At 39.8% G+C, this 23,435-nt stretch overlaps 1 protein-coding gene across 1 annotated transcript in view; it reads left to right on the top strand.

Annotated features, from left to right (window-relative positions):
- Nucleotides 1-23,435, top strand: part of NFKB1 (nuclear factor kappa B subunit 1) — a 159,613-nt gene that overhangs the window by 24,417 nt on the left and 111,761 nt on the right. Inside the window, 2 exon segments of the mRNA XM_020988300.2 lie at nt 13,453-13,501; nt 16,445-16,532. Coding sequence (XP_020843959.1) covers nt 13,460-13,501; nt 16,445-16,532 — 130 coding nt within the window. The 5' untranslated portion in view covers nt 13,453-13,459.

The following is a 23,435-nucleotide window of genomic DNA, read 5'->3' as shown; positions in this document are numbered from 1 at the left end:
TGACTGTAGGTCCAGTGCTTTATCCGTTGAACCACCAAGCTGCCTTTAGAAGCATTAATGTTATTATTTATTATTGGGTTGGTAGCCATGAAATGGTAAAGGAAGCAGGGGAAGGCCTCCAGATACTTTATTAAGTATTTACAGAAAGAAAGGAGTGAAAGTCACCCTGGATGCAAAGGGATGAATGTGTTGTGGTCTGGGTAGACAGATAGCTATGGGGAGTTTACCTCCTACAATGAGATTTGGATCTATTGAGGTATATATTGGGGCAGATAGGATGGTCGTAATGAATGATGGGAAAAAGGTGGGCCTCCTCAGTTTCTACTTATTTTTTTCTGTCATTGAGAACAATCCTTAGGTGGCATGATAGATAGAGCACACCATATTCCAGTGCCTTGATGTTTGAATGGAGCTGCGGTTTCATTATTGGTGATCAATGAATGTCCTGTCAATCCTTGTCTTTGTCTTCCTGTAAATCTTTCCTAGGCAGTCCACCTAACAAGCTGGGGACCTTCCTCCATCTCTCTTGACAATGAGGATACCAGTAGAACACATAGGCATCTTTGTCCATCCACCTTTGAGCTATTGACTCAAAGGATTTCCCTACCCTTGACAAATGGAGATCATGCGTCGATTTGCTTACGTAGGCTTTGCTTAAATATTCATGGAGATGAGAGAAGTTAGCTGGATGAAGTTAGTCAGGACAGTTTGTATAGCTGCTCCACATTATTCCTCTAGCCCCAGGACCCTCCAAGGAATATGCAAGTTAAAAGGAGAATGCCTATTGTAGCTGAGAAACCCACCTTTTTAGGCATTGTTGGGAGCTGTTGTGGCTAATGAACCACAAGGATTTTAGAGAAAGGATCACATGTAATGGGGTCCGGGTGGTATTTACTCAGGACAATCATTTTATTTTGTTTCATTTTCCACCCTGTGTCCAAATACTGGGCACATCTCCAGACTTAAATAATGTATACAGTGTTGGGGAGAGCTGGCATGGTTCCTGCCTTACACACATTTCTACATGTGGCTGTTACTTATTTGAGTCATCCACCTTCTTCTCTGGTCATGCATCTGATGACATCATTTTGCTACCTCTGTTGCATAATCCTTGGTTGTTAGTGTGTTTTGCTTACTTCTCTCCAATGTATACTTCTCTATTGCCATTGGATAACCCTCAACTTTAAGTCTGGAGATTGGTATTCTATGACCTATAGCTGTATGGTATTACCAGAAGAATAAGGGTAGTCGTTTGTTTCAGGAATAAGTTTGGATACAACCTGGTTTACCAAAGGCAGTCTTGTCCTGGTTCATTGTCTATGTGTGGTATTGGCCCAAGATGATGGGCTGATGAATCAGTTCTGTGTATTGTCAGTCCAACTGCCCATCATCATTTGGACAATAGACATTCTTAATACATGTGGTTTTTAGAAAGTTAGGAAAAATTTCACGTGGTTATGGATCTCATTTAGGAGACAGTAGTGTTCTGGAAGTTGATATAATCAGTAGAATGTCACTTATAAACTTCTGGAGAATCTCGTCTTCTATAGAGAATCCCTTTATTATTTATGCTCTGTCTTGGCCATCCATCATGGCACTGAGAAACACCATTAGAGAATGGTATCTGGCATATGAGGAAAATGTCTCATTAATTTTTTTTTTTTAGGATACAATGTTAGTAATAATCAAAATGTCATGACAAGAGCAGTAACCCAAGGCCCTACACAACCAAAACTAGGCTAGCTTTTTTCCTTCAAAGATAAGGAATCTATCCTCAAGATTTAATTGACTCAGGGACTAAGGCTCAGTCCACGGAGATAGTTTTTTGTTGGCCTAAGTAACAAAAAGCCAGTGTCTAAGGAGTCAGCAGATCCTCCCTCAGGTTTCTGACTGGCCAATAGTCATGGCTAACCCAGAGGCAAGGAAGTTAACCCCACCTGTGTCAATGCTGCACCCTTGACCAATATCCTTTCCCAGCTGTGGCTGTGTTAGCCTTATTGTTAACTTGAGATCTCTGAGTAGTTTATTTCATCCTGAACCGGCCTATGTCAGGCCTGGACTGTAATAAATGTCAATGAACAAAGTTATCTCTGTTGTTATTATGCAAAAGAAGAAGCATGATGGTGTCATCAGATGTATGACCGGAGAAAAAAGACAAAAAATAATCCCTACCCTCAAGGAACTCACAGTCTAATGGAGGAGACAACAAGCAAACATATATGTACAAACAAGCTATATTCAGGAGGGGAAATAAGAAATAATTAACAGAAAGCAGGCATTAGAATTAAGAGGGGTTGAAAAAGCCCTCCTATACAAAATGGGATTTTAGTTGGAATTTCAAGGAAGACAGAGCAGCTAGGTAGTGCAGTGGATAGAGTGCGGGGCCTGGAGTCAGGATGACTCATCTTCCTGAGTTCAAATCTGGCCTTAGACACTTATTATCTGTATGACCTTGGGCAAGTCACTCAGCCCCGTTTGCCTCAGTTTCCTCATCTGTAAAATGAGCTGGAGAAGGAAATGGCAAGTCACTCCAGTATCTTTGCCAAGAAAACCCCAGATGGGGTCATGAAGAGTTGGACGTGATTGAACTACAATAATCAAAGGAACTAAGGAAGGCAGGAAGGAGAGATGAGGAGGAAGGGCATTCCAAGCATGGAGGACAGCTAGAGAAAATGTGCAGAGCAGAGAGATGGAGTATCTTGTTCATGAAACAGAATTTAGTGTCACTTGATGGAAGAGTAGGGGGGAGTGTAAGGCATAAGAAGACTAGAAGGGGGTGGTGGTTAGGTTATTATGACGGGCTTTGGACGCCAAAGAGAGGATTTTGGATTTGACCCTGGAGGTGATAGGGAACCCGTGGAGTTTATTAAGTAGAGAGGTAGTATCTGAGGCAGGTTTGGAACTCGGGCCTTCCTAACTCCAAATCCAGCACATTTTGTCTGCTGGGTCAAGTATACTTGGTAATTCAGCTGCTTCTCCCATCTTTCAGAGATCTCTAAATGGCATCAGGTCATCAGGTCTAAATGGCACAAGCTCTGGTCCTTGTATCCCTGGGTACCAGAACAGCTTGTAGATGTAATTGCTGAGGAACGGTTGTGCTGAAGAGGCAGAGACTGATTTTCAGAATGGGGAAGAAGGTAGCCTCAGGAATTTGCAGGCTGCTAATGAGTTTGACATCATGCCCCAGCAAAGTTCTAGAATGGATCAATCACTGGATGGTTCCCTTAAGAAGGAAAGCAGTTATTCCTTTAAACTGCCTTAGCTTTGTTAAGAACAAGTCAGGAAAAACAAATCTTTTTTTGACACGGTCCCTAGGATCAAAGACATGGTTCTAGAAGTGACCCCAAACCAAACCCCTCATTTTATAGATTGGGGAAAGTGAAGCCTTGATGAGTGACTTCTAAGCAAAGCCAGGATTTGAATTCACAGCCCTTTGATTCCAAATCCAGTGCTCTTTCCCTTATATTACTAGTTCAGAGAAAAATTCTGTAAACACGTCAGGATTTCACAATGACATTTGAAAACCTTTTGTGATATCTTTGTGAACAGTTGGCCAGATGAAAAGAGAGTGGAACATATTTCTTGGAGGCAGCCAGGTGGTGCAGTGGGCCTGGAGTCAGGAAGACCTGAGTGAAAAAGGAGCATCAGACCCTTACTAGCTGTGTGGATCTGGGCAAGTCATTTCATCTCTGCCTTAGTTTCCTTAACTGTAAAATGGCGATAATAGTACCTACCTTGTAAAGCTATTGTGAGGATCAAATGGTCTAATATTGTTAAAAAAAAAAAAACCACAGTGCCTGACATATAATAAGCGCTATAAAAATGCTTATTCCCTTTCCTTCTACAGGTAATTAAAAATATAGATCTGGTGTTATGGAGAGAAGTAGGAAGTAGAGATATAGATTAAGGACATATTCACCTAGGGGAGACAGTTGAAACTGACAAGAGGTGAATCCCCTAATTTAAGTAAAGAAAGTGCACTAGGTGGTGCAATAGGTAGAGCCCCGGGCCTGGTGTCAAGAAGATCTGAGTTCAGATGAGCCTCAGATAGTTAATTGCTGTGTAACCCTGGGCAAGTCACTTAACCCCTATTTGCCTCAGTTTCCTCATCTGTAAAAATGAGCTAGAGAAGGAAATGGCAAACCACTCCAGTCTTTTTGCCAAGAAAACCCCATGGACTTTCTCCATGGGGTCATGTAGAGTCAGACATGACTAAACAACAAAAAGAAAAGCAAAGCTACTTATTGTGATTTGAGTAAAAACTAACGTATTTTAAGGTGGTAGGTCATTCCTTAATGCCAGCAGAAATTTACACTAACTATCTACTTTTTAGTAGAGCATTCTAACAGTTGGTTCCATTTTTCTTAGGAGTTTTGATAGGATAAATTTTTATTCTTATACATATTTATGCACACACACACATACATACGTACATATATATATACACATACATACATGTGCTATAAGACCAGAGAGTAGAATCTGGCACATGGCGGTCAGGGCAGGAAGGGGAATGTTTTGTTTTGGACTCAATCAAAGAATAAATAATTACTGAAGTCTCCCACAAAAACAAAATCAAGTGTTCTCATCTAGTTGGTGGCCCCATAGCATCATCTCCAAGGATAACTGTGTAGTGAGGCTCTAGAATGCTTCAGCTTTCTCTCCCTTCCTCTCTCTATGTGTGTATGTATGTGTGTATGTATGTATGCATACATGTATGTAAGTGTATATGTGTATCTGTATATGTCTGTGTCTCTGTATATGTATCTGTGTATATGTGTATGTGTATGTATGTGTATACATATGCGTATACCTCCAGGTCTCCAATATGGAGGATGGTGGTTGCTGGGGTTATGTTTTCTCCCATAGTAACCAAAGGGAAACCAAGAAAATACAGCAGAAAAGCAATCAGCACTTGAACATGAGGATTAATTCAGATGTAACCATCATTTTTTCTGGGTGGGGAGGTGGTGGAGGTTGCTGTTCTATTTTCAAAGTTTTTTCTTTTTGAAGTGAAAAAAATAGCGAAGAATTCTTTTCAGAGCTCTGTTTGGAGTCTTTTTTTTTGTTTTGTTTAATTCAGCACATGTGTTAATCAGTAGAGATACAGATTTTCAAATTCCTCAGGGCCTGTCTTCAAATGTGTATACTAAGAGAGATCTTGGAATAAACTTAAAGGTTGAATTTTCATTCATCAGTCTGTATTGGAGTAGACCCATTCGAAGGTCCCTGGGAGTACTGTCATAGAGAGAGCATAATAAAAAAAAAGTTTTCACAAACAAGTCAAGGAGAAAAACCACCGCTGTCTATGAATATGACAAATAATCCTTGCTTTCCATGTGAATCAAAATAGCATCATGAATTTATGGGATAATGGGCCATCAGGAAGTTGCATAGTAATACTTTTAAATGCATCCTCCTCTGGGATTAACTATGATTGCAGCCTCATAGATCTTTAATTAAAATGGGAGATGAAGAATATTATTTTATCTCTATTTATGGGATTATTTATATCCTGCTCCTCTATGAGGCTTTTTCTTTTTTTAATTTTTTTAAATTTTGAACTTAAACACCGCAAATAATAAGCATTTTCATATGTAAGGCTACTAAGTGGTATAGAGCACTGGACTTGGTGTCGAGAAGACCTGAGTTCAAATTCATCCTCAGATACTTACTAGCTGTCTGACTCTGGGAAACTCACTTGATCTTTGGCTGCATCAATTTCTTCATCTGTAACATAATAATAACCTTTCTTCCAGGGTTGTGAAAATAAGATGTTTATATTTGTAAAGCATTTTTCAAACTTAAAGCACCTGTATAAATGCTATCTATTATTATTATTATTATTATTATTATTGTTAAATAGAAGAGGATTGTACAGTAAAGTGTTAGTCTCTATTATATACAGCTTGCTTTTAATTTAAAGTATATGATAAACATGTCCCTTACAGAGCTGTTCTTCTGAATTTCGTATTTTCTTTGTGCATTTTTTAAAAATGCCTCAGTGACCCTTTTTTCTTTTTTCCTGACAACCCTCTTAGAAACCTCTCCTCCCCTTACCCCCTCCCCCAACTGAAAGAAAAGGCAAAACAAAACTCTTGTAACAAATGTGCAAAACAAATCCCACACTGGCCACTTCCGAAGATGGTCTCCTGCATCTTGAGTCCATTGCTTCTCTGATTTCCAAGAATTCTGCTGAATAAAGCATGAAACGTTTCTTTCTCCAGTAATACCTACAGCAGGATGTTTAGAAGAAATGGGCCTTTTGAAAAGAAAATGTTTTGAGTGAGAGGCTCCAAATATTTTTTTTCTTTTGCTTCACCACGCCCATTTATTTACAGTGGAGGTTGTGACTTTCAGCCGATCTGTACCATGACAGAGTTGGAAGATGCTGCATTGGTTGTCTGTTCTGTCCCAAGCATGGTGAAGTGGATAGAAGGCTGGTTGAGGGGTCAAGATGACCTGGAGTACCTGTTGTTTATCCTTCATTCTCAAAGAGGACGTGACATCAGGGAGGTGATGACAGGACATGCAAGTGGATTGGATTTAAGTGAGGGAGGACCGTGCAGAGTCACTGGCCTCACTTTCACCTCTGATGCCATCTGGTTCCAGTGGCAAGACATAGATCAAGATGACTGGAGATGGCTTGGATGCAGTGAGGAACCTTGGCCTTTTCAAGCTAAGGTCTTAAACAGGTCTCAGTTTGACTGACCCCCCTGTACACATACATATTGGTTATATTAAGTCACTTGACCATCCCATGTACCTAGGGAACTCTCTTTGGTAGTCAGGGTAGTACAGTAGAAAGAACATTAGCTCTGGAATGAGAACTGGATTCTAATCCCACTTCTCATGCTTACTAACTGTGTGACTTCGGGTAAGTCACTTAACTTCTCTGTTCTTCAGTTTACTCATCTGCAAAATGAAGTGAGTTGGATTAGATGATATCTAAAGTCACTTCCAGTTCTATGTTTATGTTCCTGTAAACAAGAAATTTCTTTACAACCTCCCTGACCCGTGGTCATCCAGTCTCCATGTGAAGACCACTGATGAAGAAACACCCAGTGTGTTGCAAGACCACACTTTCTACTTTTGGACAGCTCTGATTGTCAAGAAGTCCTCTCTGTTGTTCCTGGATCTGCCCACTGGGGCCAAGAACAAAGCTAATCCCTTTTTCACAGTCTTGCTCTTCAACGTTCCCTCTGTTTTTTCTTCTCCATCTTAAATATCCCCAGTGATTTCACCTGATATTCTTCTGTAACCTGGCTTCTCGTGCTCCCTACTCTGTCAGTCCACCTCCTTTGTACGTGATGCAGATTGTGTTTTCTTCCTAAAGTGTAGCAGTGGTCCCTAGGTCATTGTATTCCAGATATTGTCAGACAAAGGCAGAAGACACCAGGAGTATCACTTCCCCTGTTCTGGGAGCTGAGCTTCGTATAATATATATTTATTTTATATTCTTTCTTTCTCTTTCTCTCCTTCCCTCCTTCACAGCCTCTGTCTCTCCTTCCCTCCCTCCCCCTTCTCTTTCTGTTCATCTCTCTCTCTCTCTCTCTCTCTCTCTCTCTCTCTCTCTCTCTCTCTCTCTCTCTCTCTCTCTCTCTCTCTTTCTTCCTCCCCCCTCCTATTATAATATAACAATATAACTAAAGTTTTGGTTAACTTTTTTGGCTGAAATTCTGTTGACTCCTTTTGAATTTGCAGTCTACTTAAAACTCCCCCAGTCTTTCACATGAACTGTTAGTCCAGCCATACCACCCTGCCTGGACTTGTACAGTTGAGTTTTTGTGTCTCTGAGTATACACAGATTGATTTTTTTAAAATCTGTTTTAAGACTTTACGTATTTCTCTATTAAATTTTATCTTGTTGGAGTCAGCCTTTCTTTCTAGACTGTCATAATCATAAGTGTGTCATTTGATATATTAACCAGTTAACTCTCCCAACTTTGGCCAGGTCCATCTTAATTGCCCCCAAAGTAAAAGATAAACTATGGAGACTGAGTTGAGGCTGGATCTAATCTTTTTTTTTTCCTTTTTGGTGAGGCAGTTGGGGTTAAGTGACTTGCCCACACAGCAGGTAAGTGTCAAGTGTCTGAGGTTGGATTTGAACTCAGGTCCTCCTGACTCCAAGGCTAGAGCTCTATCCACTGTGCCACCTAGCTGCCCTGGATCTAATTTTTAGAAGCAAGATATTTTATCTTTGTCTTTCTGACAGTTCCCTGTTGGTGTTAGGCCATAGAGTTTCTTCACTTCTAAGCAGAGAAATATGAGGTGTCGGTCTATTCTTACAAGAATGGATGGCCCTGTGAAATAAGACTCAATTACATCATGTTAATTTAACCACTCTTGCTGGCTTCAGTGAGTGAGTACTGCATGCCGTGGAGCTTCAGAAATGATCTTCCACAAGCAAACTGTGAACATCTTGGGCATTTCTACTGGAGTTCTTCCTTTACCTCCCTCGGTATTCTACCCCTCCTCCATTCTGGTCAGTCAGCTTTGAGGCTAAGTGTGAAAAACAAAACAAAGATTCATTAGGACGTGTCATTCACTTGCTAGCTGCAGTTCTCTAAAATGTTTTTACCTCCCCTAAGACACACAAACATTTCTTAAAGTTTTACCGCAGATCAAGGAGGAAACCTAGTGCATGAAGCATAGACTCCTGGACTTCCCAGTGTGGTCTGTGCCTTCACACGACTTTGTCCCTCCCTTTTTATTTTCTCTCTCCTTCCTCAAAAGTACAAGCATTGAGGGGTGGGGGGAAAGGAGGAGGAGAAAGAACAGGGTAGAAGGAGGGAGAAAGAAGGGACTTTCCCTATATAGTCTGTCATTGCCAAGGGCTTAATTTATGTTTTACAATTTTAGACATAAAACTTACTTTTGTAATTAATGCAAATATTACTTAGTGGGTCATCCTTTTCAAGTGAATCTTGATTCCTGGAGTGTTCTATTTAGAATTATTATAACATTTTACTGACATTACTATTGCTTGCTTTAAGATTTTTTACTACTGTGGTTTGTAACAGTAGATTTAAGTAGGGGAAAAAAAGCTTTTTGAAGCTTCTGATTTTAACTGTCAATCTTGTGTTCTCTTTAGATTGCAGCTAGGCTGTTCAGCTACTAGCTGCTACCGTGCTGGCTCGCTCCTGCATGCTTTCTCTGTCTCTCTCTCTTTGTCTGTGTCTCTTTCTCCCTTTCCCTTTCTGTGTCTTTGTGTCCCAGTCTCTGTCCTTGTCTGTCTGTCTTTCTCCAAATACACACACATACACACACACACACACACACACACACACACACACACACACACTCTCACACTCTAGATCTAGATCTTGAAGGGACCTTAGAAGCCATCGGGTTTAACCCCTCATTTCTCATTTTACTGCTGAGGAAATTTAGTGTAGATGATTCGAGTTAAATGACTTATCCAGGGTAACAGCTAAAAAGTGTCTGAGGCAACATTTGAACTCAGTTCTTCTTGACTTCAAGGCTAGTACTCTGCCTACTGTGTCAACTAGCTGCCTCTAAATTTTGTGGTCTGTAGAGTGTTTAACACAGGGGTAGGGAAGCTAAGGGCATCAAGGTCACACGTGGCCCTGTAGGTCCCCAAGTGCAGCTCTTTGACTGAATCGAAACTTCACAAAACAAATCCCCTTAATAAAAAGATTTATTCTGTAAAACTTGGACTCAGTCAAAAGGCCACACCCAAGGCCTCACAAGGCCTCGAGGCTGCCGGTTCCCCACCCCTGGTTTAACGCATTATAGATACTCAACACATTTAACAGAAGTAAGATAGTAATAATTTTGTTGGCGTATATGAAATTGATTGGGTTGTGTGATACTGTAGAATATCAATTATGTTCATAGCAGGTTATTGAGAACCCATGTTTTAGAAGCCTAATGAGTGCCCATGTTTGTTTTACTGAAAGTTTACTACTCTATATCACAGGGCAGCCCAACTGTAGTGGATGTTAACAACTAGATTTGGAATCTAAGAATCTCTGACTCCCAGCTCTTCTTTCTTGAGTGGCCCTGAGCAAGACATTTCATCTTTTTTTGGCCTCTGTAAAGTGACAGGGTTGGGCTAGGAAACTGCTTTTTTTTGGGAGGCAGTCATGGTTAAGAGACTTGCCCAGGGTCACATAGCTAGTAAGTGTCTGATTTGAACTCAGGTCCTCCTGACCCCAGGGCTGGTGCTCTATCCATTGTGCTACCCAGCTTACCCTAGGGGATTGCTCAGGTCCCTGCCAGCTCTAGATTTAGCATGGTGACAATTAAATGGGCTCCCAGTCTCACTTCTGCTTTTAGCCACCAGCTTCTCACAACTGAATCAATGGAAGGCCAGAGGCAATGAGCAGTGATCAGTCATTACATTGCAGTGCTTCTGATAAGAGTAGTGGTAGCTTAATATGAAAATCAATAAATTTAATTAACAATAAAATTAACAAATGTCTATTCATTTATTGGACTGAATTACTATACCACTTACTATAATGATATGCTTTATAGTTACAAAGCCTTTATGTGAGGCAGTGGGGCATATGTGAAAGTCCTGGATTTGGAATCAGAGAAAGGACCTAGGTTCAAATGGTGCCTCTGACACTTAACTACTTGGGGAAGGCATCTAAACTGTCTGAGGCTCAGTTCTGCTGTAAAACTGCAAGAGATATCTTGTAAGCTGTCTTCCAGCTCTGTCTCTTTTCCAGTGACCTTACTGTCGAATAGCTCATCTGACCCTTTTACTATAGTCCTATTTTACAGATAACGTATATATATTTATAGGTGTGTATATGGTACATAAAGTATATATTATATATGTATGTGTATATATATAGGCATGTATATGTATCTAAAACATACAGATAAAGTATATATGTATATATAATTATATATACATGTATATGTATGTATGAGAGAGAAGAGGAGGAGGAAGGGAGAGGGAGGAGGAAGGGAGAGAGAGAGAGGGAGAGAGAGAGAGAGAGAGAGAGAGAGAGAGAGAGAGAGAGAGAGAGAGAGAGAGAGAGAGAAGGAGGAGGAGGAGGAGGAGGAGGAGAGTGAGAGGGAGAGAGAGCTCTATCTAGGTCAGAGAAACGAAAGAATTTGCCCAAGGTCACATAGCTAATGAGGGACCAGGGCCAGAGAAGGACTCAGGACTCCTGACTCCTAGTCCAGTGATGTTTCCACTTTATCAGATTGTCATGGCTGGTTCTATTTACACTTATTCATAATCACTACAGTATTGAAGGATTTCATCATCAGTACCTTCTGCTCACTTGTTTTCACTTTCCCTGTAGATTGCTCTAAAGTAGACGGTGCATGAAGGGGGGAGGGATGGAGAGAGAACAATTTGGAATTCAAAAGGTTTTTTTTAATTGTCAAAAATTATCTTTATATTTAACTAGAAAATATAACATACTATTAAAAATGAAGCAGAGCGTGCATAGCTGAGAGTAGTAGGAAATAAGACTGGATTGAGCCTTCTAATTTGGAGATAGGTCGTCAATCATTCAGTTGATAATTGATTGGTTGGAAATAGGTATTTCTGGAGAAAGAGGATTTCTTGATGTCATCTAAGACATCTAGGCCCCTTGCCATTCAGGGCAGTTAAGGGAATAGTCAGCTCTTAAGTTGAATTCAGGATAAGGGTATAAAACTTGGCAGGCAATCAGCCGACCTTAGTGTGCTGCAAGAACAGAGTTTTATTCATTCATTCATTTTTTAAAAAATTTATTTTCATTTCTGATGTTTTGTAAGAATAGCATTTTAAAAAGTCTTTTAATTTTTCTCATCACATGGGCAAAGTTCAACATAAGTTAGGCTGAAATAGAATTATTTTAGACTAAAATAATGATCAGTCAGTTGGACGCATTTTGTGAACGAGAGTCTTTTTATCTGTGGCCCTGACACATTAGCAGGGCTTTGGTGTGTCAGGGATGCGCTGGGGCCTGCAGACTCTGAGCTTCTGGTGTGTATTTAGGCAGCTGGGGAAGTGCTGGCTTTGGAATCAGAGAATGTAGGTTCAAACCCTGAGTCTGACATTTACTGTGTGACTTTGGGTAAGTCACTTGATTTCTTTGGCCATCTGTTTTCTCAACCATAAAAGGAGGGGGTTGAACTCGTTGACCTGAAAAGTCTCTTTCAGGCTTAAATCTATGTGGCTATGAACCTTGACCATTAGCTCTTAGTTGTACTTTTTAAATGGGCTTTATTGTTATTTAGATTGCTGTGTATCTATGAAAACTGTAGGAAACAGCTTACTTCAAAGTAGTGAACTTGTATCAATGTCATACGGAGAAACTGAAGACGGAGATGGACTCAGTAAACTTAGGTCAGGCTCTTTCTGGAACAATGTAACTGGCTCGAATTTCTGCCCTTTAAGTAGCTTGTAGAGAACTATGAGATGCTTAAGGGCTGGAATCAGGGGTGTTCCAGCTCAAACCAGCTATGGAGAGCTGATTGTTAAGTTTATCCCTCAGAAAAACCACCAACACTCTGAATCAGGATTTGGTTTATTGTTCTGTTGATTGTCTAGATTTAAGAAAGTGATGGAGAAAATGTTGAGGGGGCAGATTAAACTTAAAAGTGTGTCATGGTTACTCCCTCCCCTACCTCCCTGAAAGCCAGTTGTTAAACATTTTAGTAGCATATCACTGGCTGGCATCTAGTTTTGCTTTTTTTTTTTTTGGAGGAATTAGGATTATTTAATCCATGTGGGTGTTTTCCCTTTCCCCTTTATATTGCCTTTTCTCAAGTCCACACTTGAGCCCTGAGCCGGGCTCCTTCCTGTCTTTTCCGTTTGTGGATTTAGTGAAACTCGCCTGCTTGGTAGTCCTCATACAAGACACTCCATCTCCTGATTCTGGGTATTTTCATGGCCACTCTCAGCCAGACCTGGAATCCCCTCCCTCCTCATTTCCATCTTATAGCTTCCCTAACTTTGGGTCTGAGCTAAAGTCACATCTTCGGCAAGAAGACATTCCCAGGCCTACTTAAATATCTTCCCTCTGAGACTGCCCCCAGTTTACTCTATTTCATATTCTCTGCCCCATTATCCTATGAGCTCCGGGAGAGCAGACATTGGTTTTTTTTTTTGGGGGGGGTTGCATTTCTTTGTAGCCTGGTGCTTAGCACAGTGCCTGGCATGTGACAGCCAGTTAATAAATGCTAGTTAACTGAATTGATATTTTTTAAAATATTTTAAAAAATTTTTAAATTAATTTAAAATAAAAATAAATTTAAAATTAAATTAAAATTTAAAAAATGTTGTTTAAAAACAATCTGGTTCTTTTTTTTGGTATCATTTTATAAGTTTTTGATTTGCTGTTCCCCATAGTATCCCCAAAAGGAGGCCTTCCTTTCAAGTTCCCAGAGAACACCATGATCCCCCATGAAGAAGACAAGGAGGAAGGGAACCCTTTCCATTTTCATTCTCCAATGCCTTTCATTTCTTCCTTTCAGTTCCAGGATGGCAGAAGAGGATCCTTACAAATTGGTAATCCACGAACAAGTAAGTGCTGGAATGAGATATATATATATATATATATATACATACACATATATATATATGTATGTATGTATGTATCTATCTATCTTTTTAATCATGTTTAAAGCATTCATATTGGCTTATTAAAATACGCAGAGTCAAAGTCAGTCATGATAGTTAGTAAGTCTGTTGGAAGCTTGTCATAGTCAAGGGGTCCATGAATGTTTAGCAAATGCCAGGCACTTGCTACGTGGGGAGGAGGAAAGGATGGCGGAGAGGAGGGGGAAGACAGCATGCAAATAATGATAATGGTGTATGTGCAAGTTGTCAGGGGTGTCCCAAAAGTTAGAGGTAGGCTATGTAGGAGAAATGGTAGATCATCGTCTCAGGGGGAATGCACCAGCAATAGGAGTGATGGGGAAAAGCCTCTATTTGGGCTGAATCTTCAAGGAAGCCAGGGACTACAGGAGGGGGAGGTGTGGAGGGAGACCTTGGATGGGCTCGGAGTAACAGGATGGAATGTTACAGACAGCATCCTACAGTACATGAAAGGGAGTAAAATATAAGAAGGCTGGAAGAATTAGCTCACACTGCAAATGCAACTTCATGTCTCTTAAATTATAGTTACACATACAAACATCTATTACAATGCAATAAAAGAGGAAGCCAGGTGACTCAATGGAGAGAGAGCTGGGCCTGGAGTGAGGAAGATCTGAGTTCAAATTCAGACTCAGACACTTATTGGCTGTATGACCTTGGGCAAGTCACTTCATTTCTTGTCTGCCTCAGTTTCCCCAGTTGTAAAATGGGAATCATCACAGCACCTACCTCCCAGAGTTGTTGTCAGGATCAAAATGAGATAATAATCACAAAGTAGTACATCGCCTGGCACATAGTAGCCTCTGTATAATACAAGGTAGCTACGTGGATAGACTGCCAGGCCTGCTCATCTTCCTGAGTTCAAATCTGGCCTCAGACATGTACTAGCTGTGTGACCTTGGATAAGTCACTTCACCCTGTTTGCCTCAGTTTCCTCATCTGTTAAATGAGCAGGCATTGCCAAACCACTTCACTATCCCTGCCAAGAAAACCCCAAGGTGGGGTCAGAAAGAGTTTGAAATGACTCAACGAGAATGGATATTTCTGTCTTCCTATCTCTACTCCCCCTATAAAGTTAACTCCTAGTCCTTTGGTCAGATCTGAATTTAGCCCTTATTATCTCTAATGTGGTCCAACCTTTCTCTCAACCAGTCAGTTCAAAACCAACTATAAATTGGTTCCTTTAAGAGTTAGAAGCCCTGGAATTTAAAGGTAATGATTTGAGTTAGTAACATTAAGTTGATCTAACCTATAAAAATAGGTAACTGCTGTTCCAGAATAACTTTATTGATATTTAAAATGTGAATTAAAAAAACACAAACAGCTCATTGAAGGTTCTTTTGCCCCGTTTTTATAGCGACTCCCTCATGCCTTTAATTTAATTTCCTTACCTCATTTGGTCCTTGTAACAATGCTATAAAGACTTAGAGTCTTCCATATACAGATGAGGAAGGGGTACTCAGAGGCATGCTCACCCAGTAAGTAGCGAACCTGGGAATGAAACCAGACAGAAAACAAGGTCAAAAAACAAATCTAAGTCAGAAGGGCTTAGAAATTCATTTCCAAAAAGCAAAACGACCTCTCCTGCTTTGGTTTAGGGTTTGTTTTTTAAAGAATGCACACAGTTTTCTTAAAAGCACTATGTTTAAGCAGTCAGTCAGTGTATTTATTAAGTGCCTACTGTGGGCCAAGCACCATGCTGAGGTGCAGCAAAAAGCAGTGAACACATTCCCTGCCCTCAGGGAGCTCACGGTCTGATGGAGACAACATGTGGATGACCATGGGATGTCTGTGTGTGTGTGAAGGATAAACCTCATTAATCTTGGTGCCTTACCTCTGAGACTACCCTAAATTTATCCTTTCTGTCAGGTGTAAAAAATGTAGGTTTATCCTGTTAAAAGTGAAAATTAACTCTTACACACTTAACAGTTGTTTGTTTTTTTTTTTTGAACAGTGGGGAAATAGATTGGGTCCAGGAATGCCTTCTTTGATTGTAATGTGACAGACGCTTGGTTATTTAGAATGTCAGAACCTTTATTTTACCTTTCACTTTTAATATTTAAAGGTGAACCCTAACCTATGTATAAGGACTGTTCTGCTTGGTTTGAAAACCATGTTTTCCTGCCTAAACACAGGAACGCTTTTATCAACAAAAAATGGTTGGCCCTCCAAAAACTTCTGGGGAGACATTCATTTTGAAAGTGCCTCTCATGTGGGCATCTCTGCCCTCACCGGCAGCAAGGGTGGAGCATTTCCTTATCTTTCTTCTCTTGAGGGAGAAGGGGCCCTTGAAGTGTGTGCTTTGTATATAAGTTTCTTTTATTTTTTTTTTAAACTCTGGGCTCAGTGGTTCACACTTCCTTAAAGTCGGCCAGTACCTTACTGGATAGTAGCCAATGGGCCTGGTCCAAGGTTGGTCCCTTCCCTTCCTTACCAGGGAAGCTCTGGAATGTGTGGTACAACATGGCCTAGATCCTCCCCCTACTCTTCTCCAGCTAAATGTAGAGCTCCCTGAGAAAAGTCCTTTCTCTCAAGTTTACAGCCAAGCCCTGAGATACCTGATCTTTTAAAATCAACCAGGATCGTTCTGAAAGTTTTCAGCTTGCTATTCTACATAATTTCAAAAAGGATCAAAGCCTCAAGAAGGAGGCTAGACATAGAAATAAGTGTTTGCATGGTAGATATTATCTGCATGGTCCTTAGGAAATTAAAAAATATATATATTTTTCACTAGTCTTTGTATAGTTTTGATGTTTTTTAAAAAATATACATCCATTGATAGAGCATTTTATATACTTTGGATTTAACTTTTTAAGGCATCCTAGGAAAAATAGTGCTTTAACTTTTTTTAAATGGTCTTTATTGCAGATGTTTCCAATGGAACCATATAATATTGGGATAAATGCAATTTTTAATAATTCAGGATTACTTCCAGCACAGATACCACTGATAACAGGTAAGACACCCATCTTCCTCTGCAGACTTAAGCTTATTTTTCTCCTGTGGTTTTTTTGTTTCATTTTTAAAAAAATTAAATTCAAGTGTCCCCAATTAGTCTACTTTAGAAAATGAGGGATTTGCTTGAAATGGAACCAGCTTATTAGAACACTAAACAGAACATTTTTATCAAAATTGGCCTGAATAAAAGTGCTGCAGTTGCATTACCCGTAGCACACGTAACCATTGTTATGTATGCCTCCCTTAGCTAGTGGTTTTGTGCCTTGGGTGCCCTGTGGGTCCAGACCACTCTCCCTTCTACTTTTTAGATCCAATCTCTTTTCAGTTTTGTTTCTCAAGCTCTCTCTAAAAAAGATCAATTTGTATTTAATTGTGCTGTTAACTGTGCCTTCCACAGCATTGCCATTTTCCTTTTCTCCCAGTCTTTTGGTGATGAGGCCAGTGTTGGCATTATTACTGTCTTTACCTTAGCCAAACTGTGGCCCATCTTCCCTTTGACTCCTGCATGCACAGGATTCCTAGAAATCCATGCCTATGATAAAATCTTGCTCCTTTGTGGTGGTCAGATCATAATTTTGCTTTTACTATCTCTTCTGTGGCAACCAACCGATTCCAAACCCTGTACCTAATTCAAATTTGTGCTAGATTTCCAGATTTCCACCAATTTGCCTCTGATTCTAAAACCCCTTTGACCACTCCTATCTCTGCCTCTTTGTACTCTCCCATTCCTTCTGTTTCTTTCTGACAGGGACCCTCTTAGGAACTTTTTTTTTTTGTCCCCAGAATAGCCTTGGTTGTCATGGTGTTACACAATTGGCCATTCGTTCCTATCATAGCAGACCTGTCCTGATCTTTATTCAGTAAAGCTAAATAAAATGTCCAGGATCTTAGAATACTCCATCTGGGTTCTCTTCTTCCTCCCCATTCCCAGTGGCATTCCTGCCAGATCTCTCATCTAACCCATGCCATTAGGAGGTCTTATGGTGTCGATGACACAGAAAATTGAGAAATCTCCATTTTATTATTTAGCAATTGTTTGCATTGCTCCCTTCCCCCACCCTCTCTTCCCTGAGGTTTTGTTTTGTTTTGTTTTGTTTTAGATTTCTTTTCCTAACTATGTTTCACTTGAATGTTGCTTCCCCTGAGTGCCCAGACTAAAACTCTTGGTGTCCCAGAAGTTTGCTGGAAACCAGTCTGGAATTTTAAAATTTACTAATCCGTAGAGTAGATGATCCCCAAGTGGGTGATCAATCTTTAGTTCATTGGGCTTTTTCATATGCATGTTCTTTTGGAGTAAGATTGTTTTTTATGTGCTCTGCACTTGATTGAAATGGTATATTAGGAAATGAGTTGGAGGAGACGTTGTCATTATTGATGCTTCATAAAATGTCCACTGGAATTAGGTCTCAGGCCACCTCATTTACCAAGTATTTTCAAGTTTCTCCACATTTGTAGTCTTATTTCAGTTGGTGGCATTCTTGTGTACTAGATAATTTTTCTCCAGAGGACATTTCTCTCTTTTTTTAATGTTTCACAAACTTTTCCAAACTCTGTCCTGCAATATTTTCATGACTATAATTATGACAAAAAAGATACCAGATTTTCCCTCCACTTTCTGCTACCTGATGGGCCCATTTCTGAGGTGCTAGCTATCTCTCAGCCTAACAAAACAATTTTTTTAAGGTACCAGACAGAGCTGAGCCCAGGTTAAGCCCTAGTTCAGTTTCCTGTGTACAGATGAATCTCTTTTCTTTCTTGGTGGCTTCTGGGCTTCCTGTGAAATTTATGATTCTGATTTTCAGCGTATGTTACTATTTTCCTGGTGTCAGTGCTTTCTTGAAAATTCAGTAAAAGGTTCTGCCCTGGAGAGCTCTCTTCATTCCATTAATACATGTGTGTGTTACTAGCCGGCATCCCAGGGTAGAGTTTTCCCCATTGTGTTTTTAATGTCAAGTTAAACAAGGGGAAAAAAAAAGAATATTAGTATGTTGTTAACAAAAGAGTCATCTCAGCAAATACTTTGTTTTTAGAGCTTCCTGTTTTACAAAATATTTTGCCCATAGTAGATTTTTTTCAAAATCAAATTATAGCTAAAAAAAAAACCCCTCCATTTTCCTGATTACTTTTTCTTCTTAACTTTTTTTTTTATCATTATGGAATGGAAATTTGACTTTTGAAAATGCCTACAAAAATTCATGCAGAGCAAGTATAATTTTTTGACTGACTTTATTTAGAGTTTAATTCTTGGAGGGGGAAAGAATTGCTACTACACGTCAAGTCAGCAGGCATTTATTAGGTATTTTCTATGTATCTGGCACTGTGCAATAGAGAAAACTCACATTTGAAATGGATAATCTTATAATATCACATTTAAAAGAAGTGTTCTGGGCTGATAAAATAATAGTAATGCAAAAATATAACCTGGGCTTAATAGCAGCATTTTAAAGTTTAAAGTTTTCCAGTTAGCCAGTCGACTTGTATTTAATTGCTTAATATGTGCCAGAGACTTTGCTATGTTCTGGGATTCAAAGCAAGGCAAAACACAATTCTTGGCCTCAAGGAGCTTACAGTCTTAATGCAGACAGCTATGTACAAACATGATGTATATAAGATAAGTTGGGGGTAGTGTCAGAGAAAACACTAAGATTAGGGGGGACTGAGAAAGCAGAAGATGGGACTTCAGCTTAGCCTGGAAGGAAGCCAGGGAAGCCAGGCAGTAGAAAGGAAGGAGAAAATTGCAGGCATGGGGAGCAGCCGGGGGAAAATGCTCGGAGTGTTGTATTTGGGGCTTGATATCTTTTTGACTCATGCATAAATTGGATTTAAGTGAGGCAGAGTCGCACAAAGTCTTCAGGCTCCTTCTCTCTCCCAGAGAAGATTGGAATATTAGCAAAGAGGCTAATGTCACTTGATCTCTGAATAAGTGAGGAGGAATGAGGTATCAGAAGCTTGGAAAGGTAGAAGGTGATCCTAGGTAAATCCCCATGATTTACTCTGTGAAGTTCAGATTCGGTCAAAGGGCTGCACTTGAGGATCTAGAGGGCCTCAGGTATCCTGAAGGCCGCAGGGTCCCTGCCCCTGCACAGGTGTTTTCATAAGTAACATGATTTATTAACACTGTCTTCCTGTTACAGAAAAATGTCTTTCTAAGTAAATATATTGCTTTGGCAGAAAGATTATGTCACCTGAGAAGCAAAGCAATAGTTAGCGTATTTTCAATTTCTTAAAGCATTGCGTTGCAGACGCTCATTTCTCGTCATGTAAATTGTTTTTACCCCTGTACCCCCTCCTGTATTCCAAATGTTAGATTCCTTATTTTTTTTACAAAGCTATTCACAATTTCTGCATTAAAGCTAAAAGAGAGAAAATTAAGGGATTGAATTGATAGAGGGATAAAGAAGATAGTATACTAATGTTATATGCAAAACATGCACATTATTCTCCGTCTCCCTGTTGAAGCATGATCTGTTTCAAGTTCATTCATTGTCAGAGGACTTCTCCCGTAAGTTATTTTAGTAATGTGACCACAAGAAGTAATTAAACTTTAGTTTTCCTGTTTTTCTCTTGTCATTTTTCCAGATTCATTCCTGGCAGTGAAGAAATGAAACTAAATCTACTTTTCAGCCATAAATCAGTTAGAATTTCAACTTTAGGGCTTATTTATAATTCATGAACTTATCCAAAGCACTCTCATGTTTTTATCTGAGGGAGAGAAGTTTTATATGAACAAAATGACCATCCTCACATTTTTAAAAATCATCAATTTTAATCTGAGTGCAGGGGACAGAACATCATGGCTTTTGTATTTCAGAACCATAGCCCAACGTACTGTTGACATAAAAACTAACCACGTGTGAGAGATTCTCTTGTAGAAAATAGATTTCTATTTCTCTTGTTAGTAACTCCTTTTGACATGGAAAGGTCAGATATTTTGGTTGTAGGAATTAATTTTTCTTTTCTTCCATTTCTTTATTTTTCTTTGTTTTGTTTTGGGTCTTGTCTTAGCATATACAAGTGATTCAAATGGAAACTTTCGTGCCAGTTGGCATTTTTCTGTTTTCTGTTAGGTTTCATCAGCTATTTCTCATTGTCTACATTAGTCTGTGTGAGGGAAGAGAACCACTACAGATTTCAGGTCATACTTGTCAGCCATGAGCTAGAAAGGAAAATCCATCCCATGGTCAATGGGTCTACTTGACCAAAAGAGATCAATAGATAAGACAAATACGCTAGACCTTAAAGAAAGATAGTAGTTACTTTAGATGGTTGAAAGGGTGCTGTGATGAAGACAAAATAAAGGTAGATAATTAAGGGGACAAATGTAGCCAGCTTGAATTCTAGAGATGAACATCTACATATATCAGACCTGAGGTATTGATTCCGTCCTTTCTAATTTCATGTTAGTTTTGCTCCCTTTAAGGAAATGTGTAACAAAAGGAGACAAAGTCTGATTGATATATGACTCTCCCCTCTCTGAAATGTAGGAGTATAATTTATTAGCAGTCACTTTCCCCCTTCAGTTTGTGATTAATTCAGCATATATTTATTAAGTGCATGCCATGTGTAAGTCATTGTACTTTCATTTAATAAGTTACCATGTGTAACTGTTGGTAACTGAGTGTAGCTCATTCCTATTTATATGGTGCTCAGTGGTTTACAAAGTGTTTTCCTCATGGCCTTTGTGAGGTAGGTAGTGTAAATAGTATTATCTCCCTTTTACAGGTGAAGAAACTGAGGCCCAAAGGTTGACATGTCCAGGGTCACAAAGATATGGGAGAGGTCCAGAGAGGCGGGATTCAAGGTCATACAGGTAGTAAGTAGTAGAGGCTAGATTGAAATCCACGTCATCTGACTGCAAATCTAATGCTCTTTCTCCTACATCCTACTCAGTATTAATTGGGACTGCTATTTACTTACTTGTGTGGTTGATCAGTTTCCTTGATTGCTGTGGGCCTTAGTTTCTTCAAGTAAAAAAATGAAGACATTAGATAGAGTTCATAGGTCTAGAGTTAGAAGGGGCTTAGAGGCCAGCTAGTACAATCCCATCCATTTTACAGATGAGAAAACTGAGGCCCAGCAGAGATAAGTGACTGACTCAAGATCACTCAGGTAGTGTCAGCAACAGAGTTTGAACCCAAGCCTTTTGATTCTAGAGCCAGTGTTCTTTCCACAGTACCAGTCAGTTAACAAGGATTTATTAAGCGCTCACGCTATGCCAGCAGGCGGTGTACCTTGCTGATTTCAGAGGTCCTTTACAGATCTAAATCCTAGGGTCTTAGTTAGAGCTTCAACCAAGATTCTAAGACCAGAGATCTTTCTCCTACATCTGGATGCTCATTCACCTTTTGATACAAAAGGTTGAATGGGGTGGTGAGCATGATGTTATTAACTGTATCATTGAATTATTACCTTGGTATTCCAAAGAAAGCCATCATTCCAGTGGCTTGGCTTTGTTCTCTTCTGTGATCTTTGCCCTTTGTTGTCACCCAGTATGACCATTGGGCACAAGGTCAGCTAAATGAGAGAATGTGGATAAATTAGTATAAATCCTATTTGCAGCTAGAGTTGAGAGGGTCATCATCAAAATGGTGGCCAACAGGTAATACATAGCAATTCATGAAATGGGCTACCAAGACATGAAGAGTTTGCACTGTACATTGGAGAATAAAGTAACTGTGTGGATAAAACCATAGGTCCTTGAAATATGAAATAGAAGCAAAAGCTAGAGCCTGAAACCAATGCGGCTCATGATGATGGGACACAATGAAGAGCATTCCCTTCTACAAATGTTTACAACATTGATAGAAGTGCAAGCATGGCTGGTGCATATTGACTTAGGAAATCACAAATTAATGTCTATATGGCATTTAAAAATTTATTTTATTAAACATTTCTCATCAGGGAATGAACATAGCACCTGGTATGTATCAGTCACTACTAAATGCTTTACAAATATTACATCATTTGATCTTCACAACAACCCTTTAGGGTAGGTGCTATTATTAAATCCTTTTTATAGTTGAGGAAACTGAGGCAAATAGGTTAAGTGATTTGCCCAGGATCACACAGCTGGTGAGTGTCTGAGGCTGGATTTGAACTCCAGTCTTCCTGACTCAAGACTCTGTGCTCTATCCACTGTGAAATCTAGCATTTTTGTCTGGTTTGGGCCATAACCAAGCCACCCACATCTTGAGTTTGGCACCTGAAGGAGAGGAATCCCTTATTCAGGGATCTAATGTCACCGTGAAATGGTTTTCTCCATAGCTTTGCTTCCGTGTCTAATTCCAACTACCACCATAACCCAAGACCTCTTGACCTTTTCATTTCCTTCACAATTGCATCTTTAGTACGTTTGGACCTTCCTCTCAGCCCCTCAGCTGAGCTCTTTTTTATGTACTGTCTTTCCCAGTCTCCTTGAGAGTAGGGACTGTTGTATTTTTTCTATCTGTATTCCTACCATTTAGCACAGTGCTTGGCACAGTGGAGCAAAACAGATGGATGAAGCAGCTAATATATATTTTTTCCATTCCTGCATTTCAAATATATCATGATTACGTTCATTCTTTGGGGTCCATCTGTACTACAGTGTGGAATGTAATCATTTACAGATAAAGTACCTTTGGGATAGGACCTCTGATTTTAAATTCCCACATGACCTTAATGTGTAATAGTTGTGGAAGGGCTTGTAAGCCATCAAACTAATTGACGTAGAGCCTTTAGAAATGGCTAGTATTATTAGGAGAGTTAGTACGTTGCAGTGGAGAGGATACTACCCCTGGCCTCAGAAGACTTGGTTCTAACCTGAGCCTTGACGCTTATTAGCTACGTGCCAATGGGAGGGTCATTTTGTTGGGGGTGGCCTCAGCGTCCTTGTCTTTGAGACTCTGGAGAGGCCGGGACT

This window comes from Phascolarctos cinereus, unplaced genomic scaffold (assembly GCF_003287225.1).
Source record: "Phascolarctos cinereus isolate Bilbo 61053 unplaced genomic scaffold, phaCin_HiC Scaffold_9;HRSCAF=440, whole genome shotgun sequence".
Lineage (NCBI taxonomy): Eukaryota > Metazoa > Chordata > Mammalia > Diprotodontia > Phascolarctidae > Phascolarctos > Phascolarctos cinereus.
Note: the sequence above shows the minus strand (reverse complement) of the source record. Positions and strands in the feature narration are given on the sequence as shown.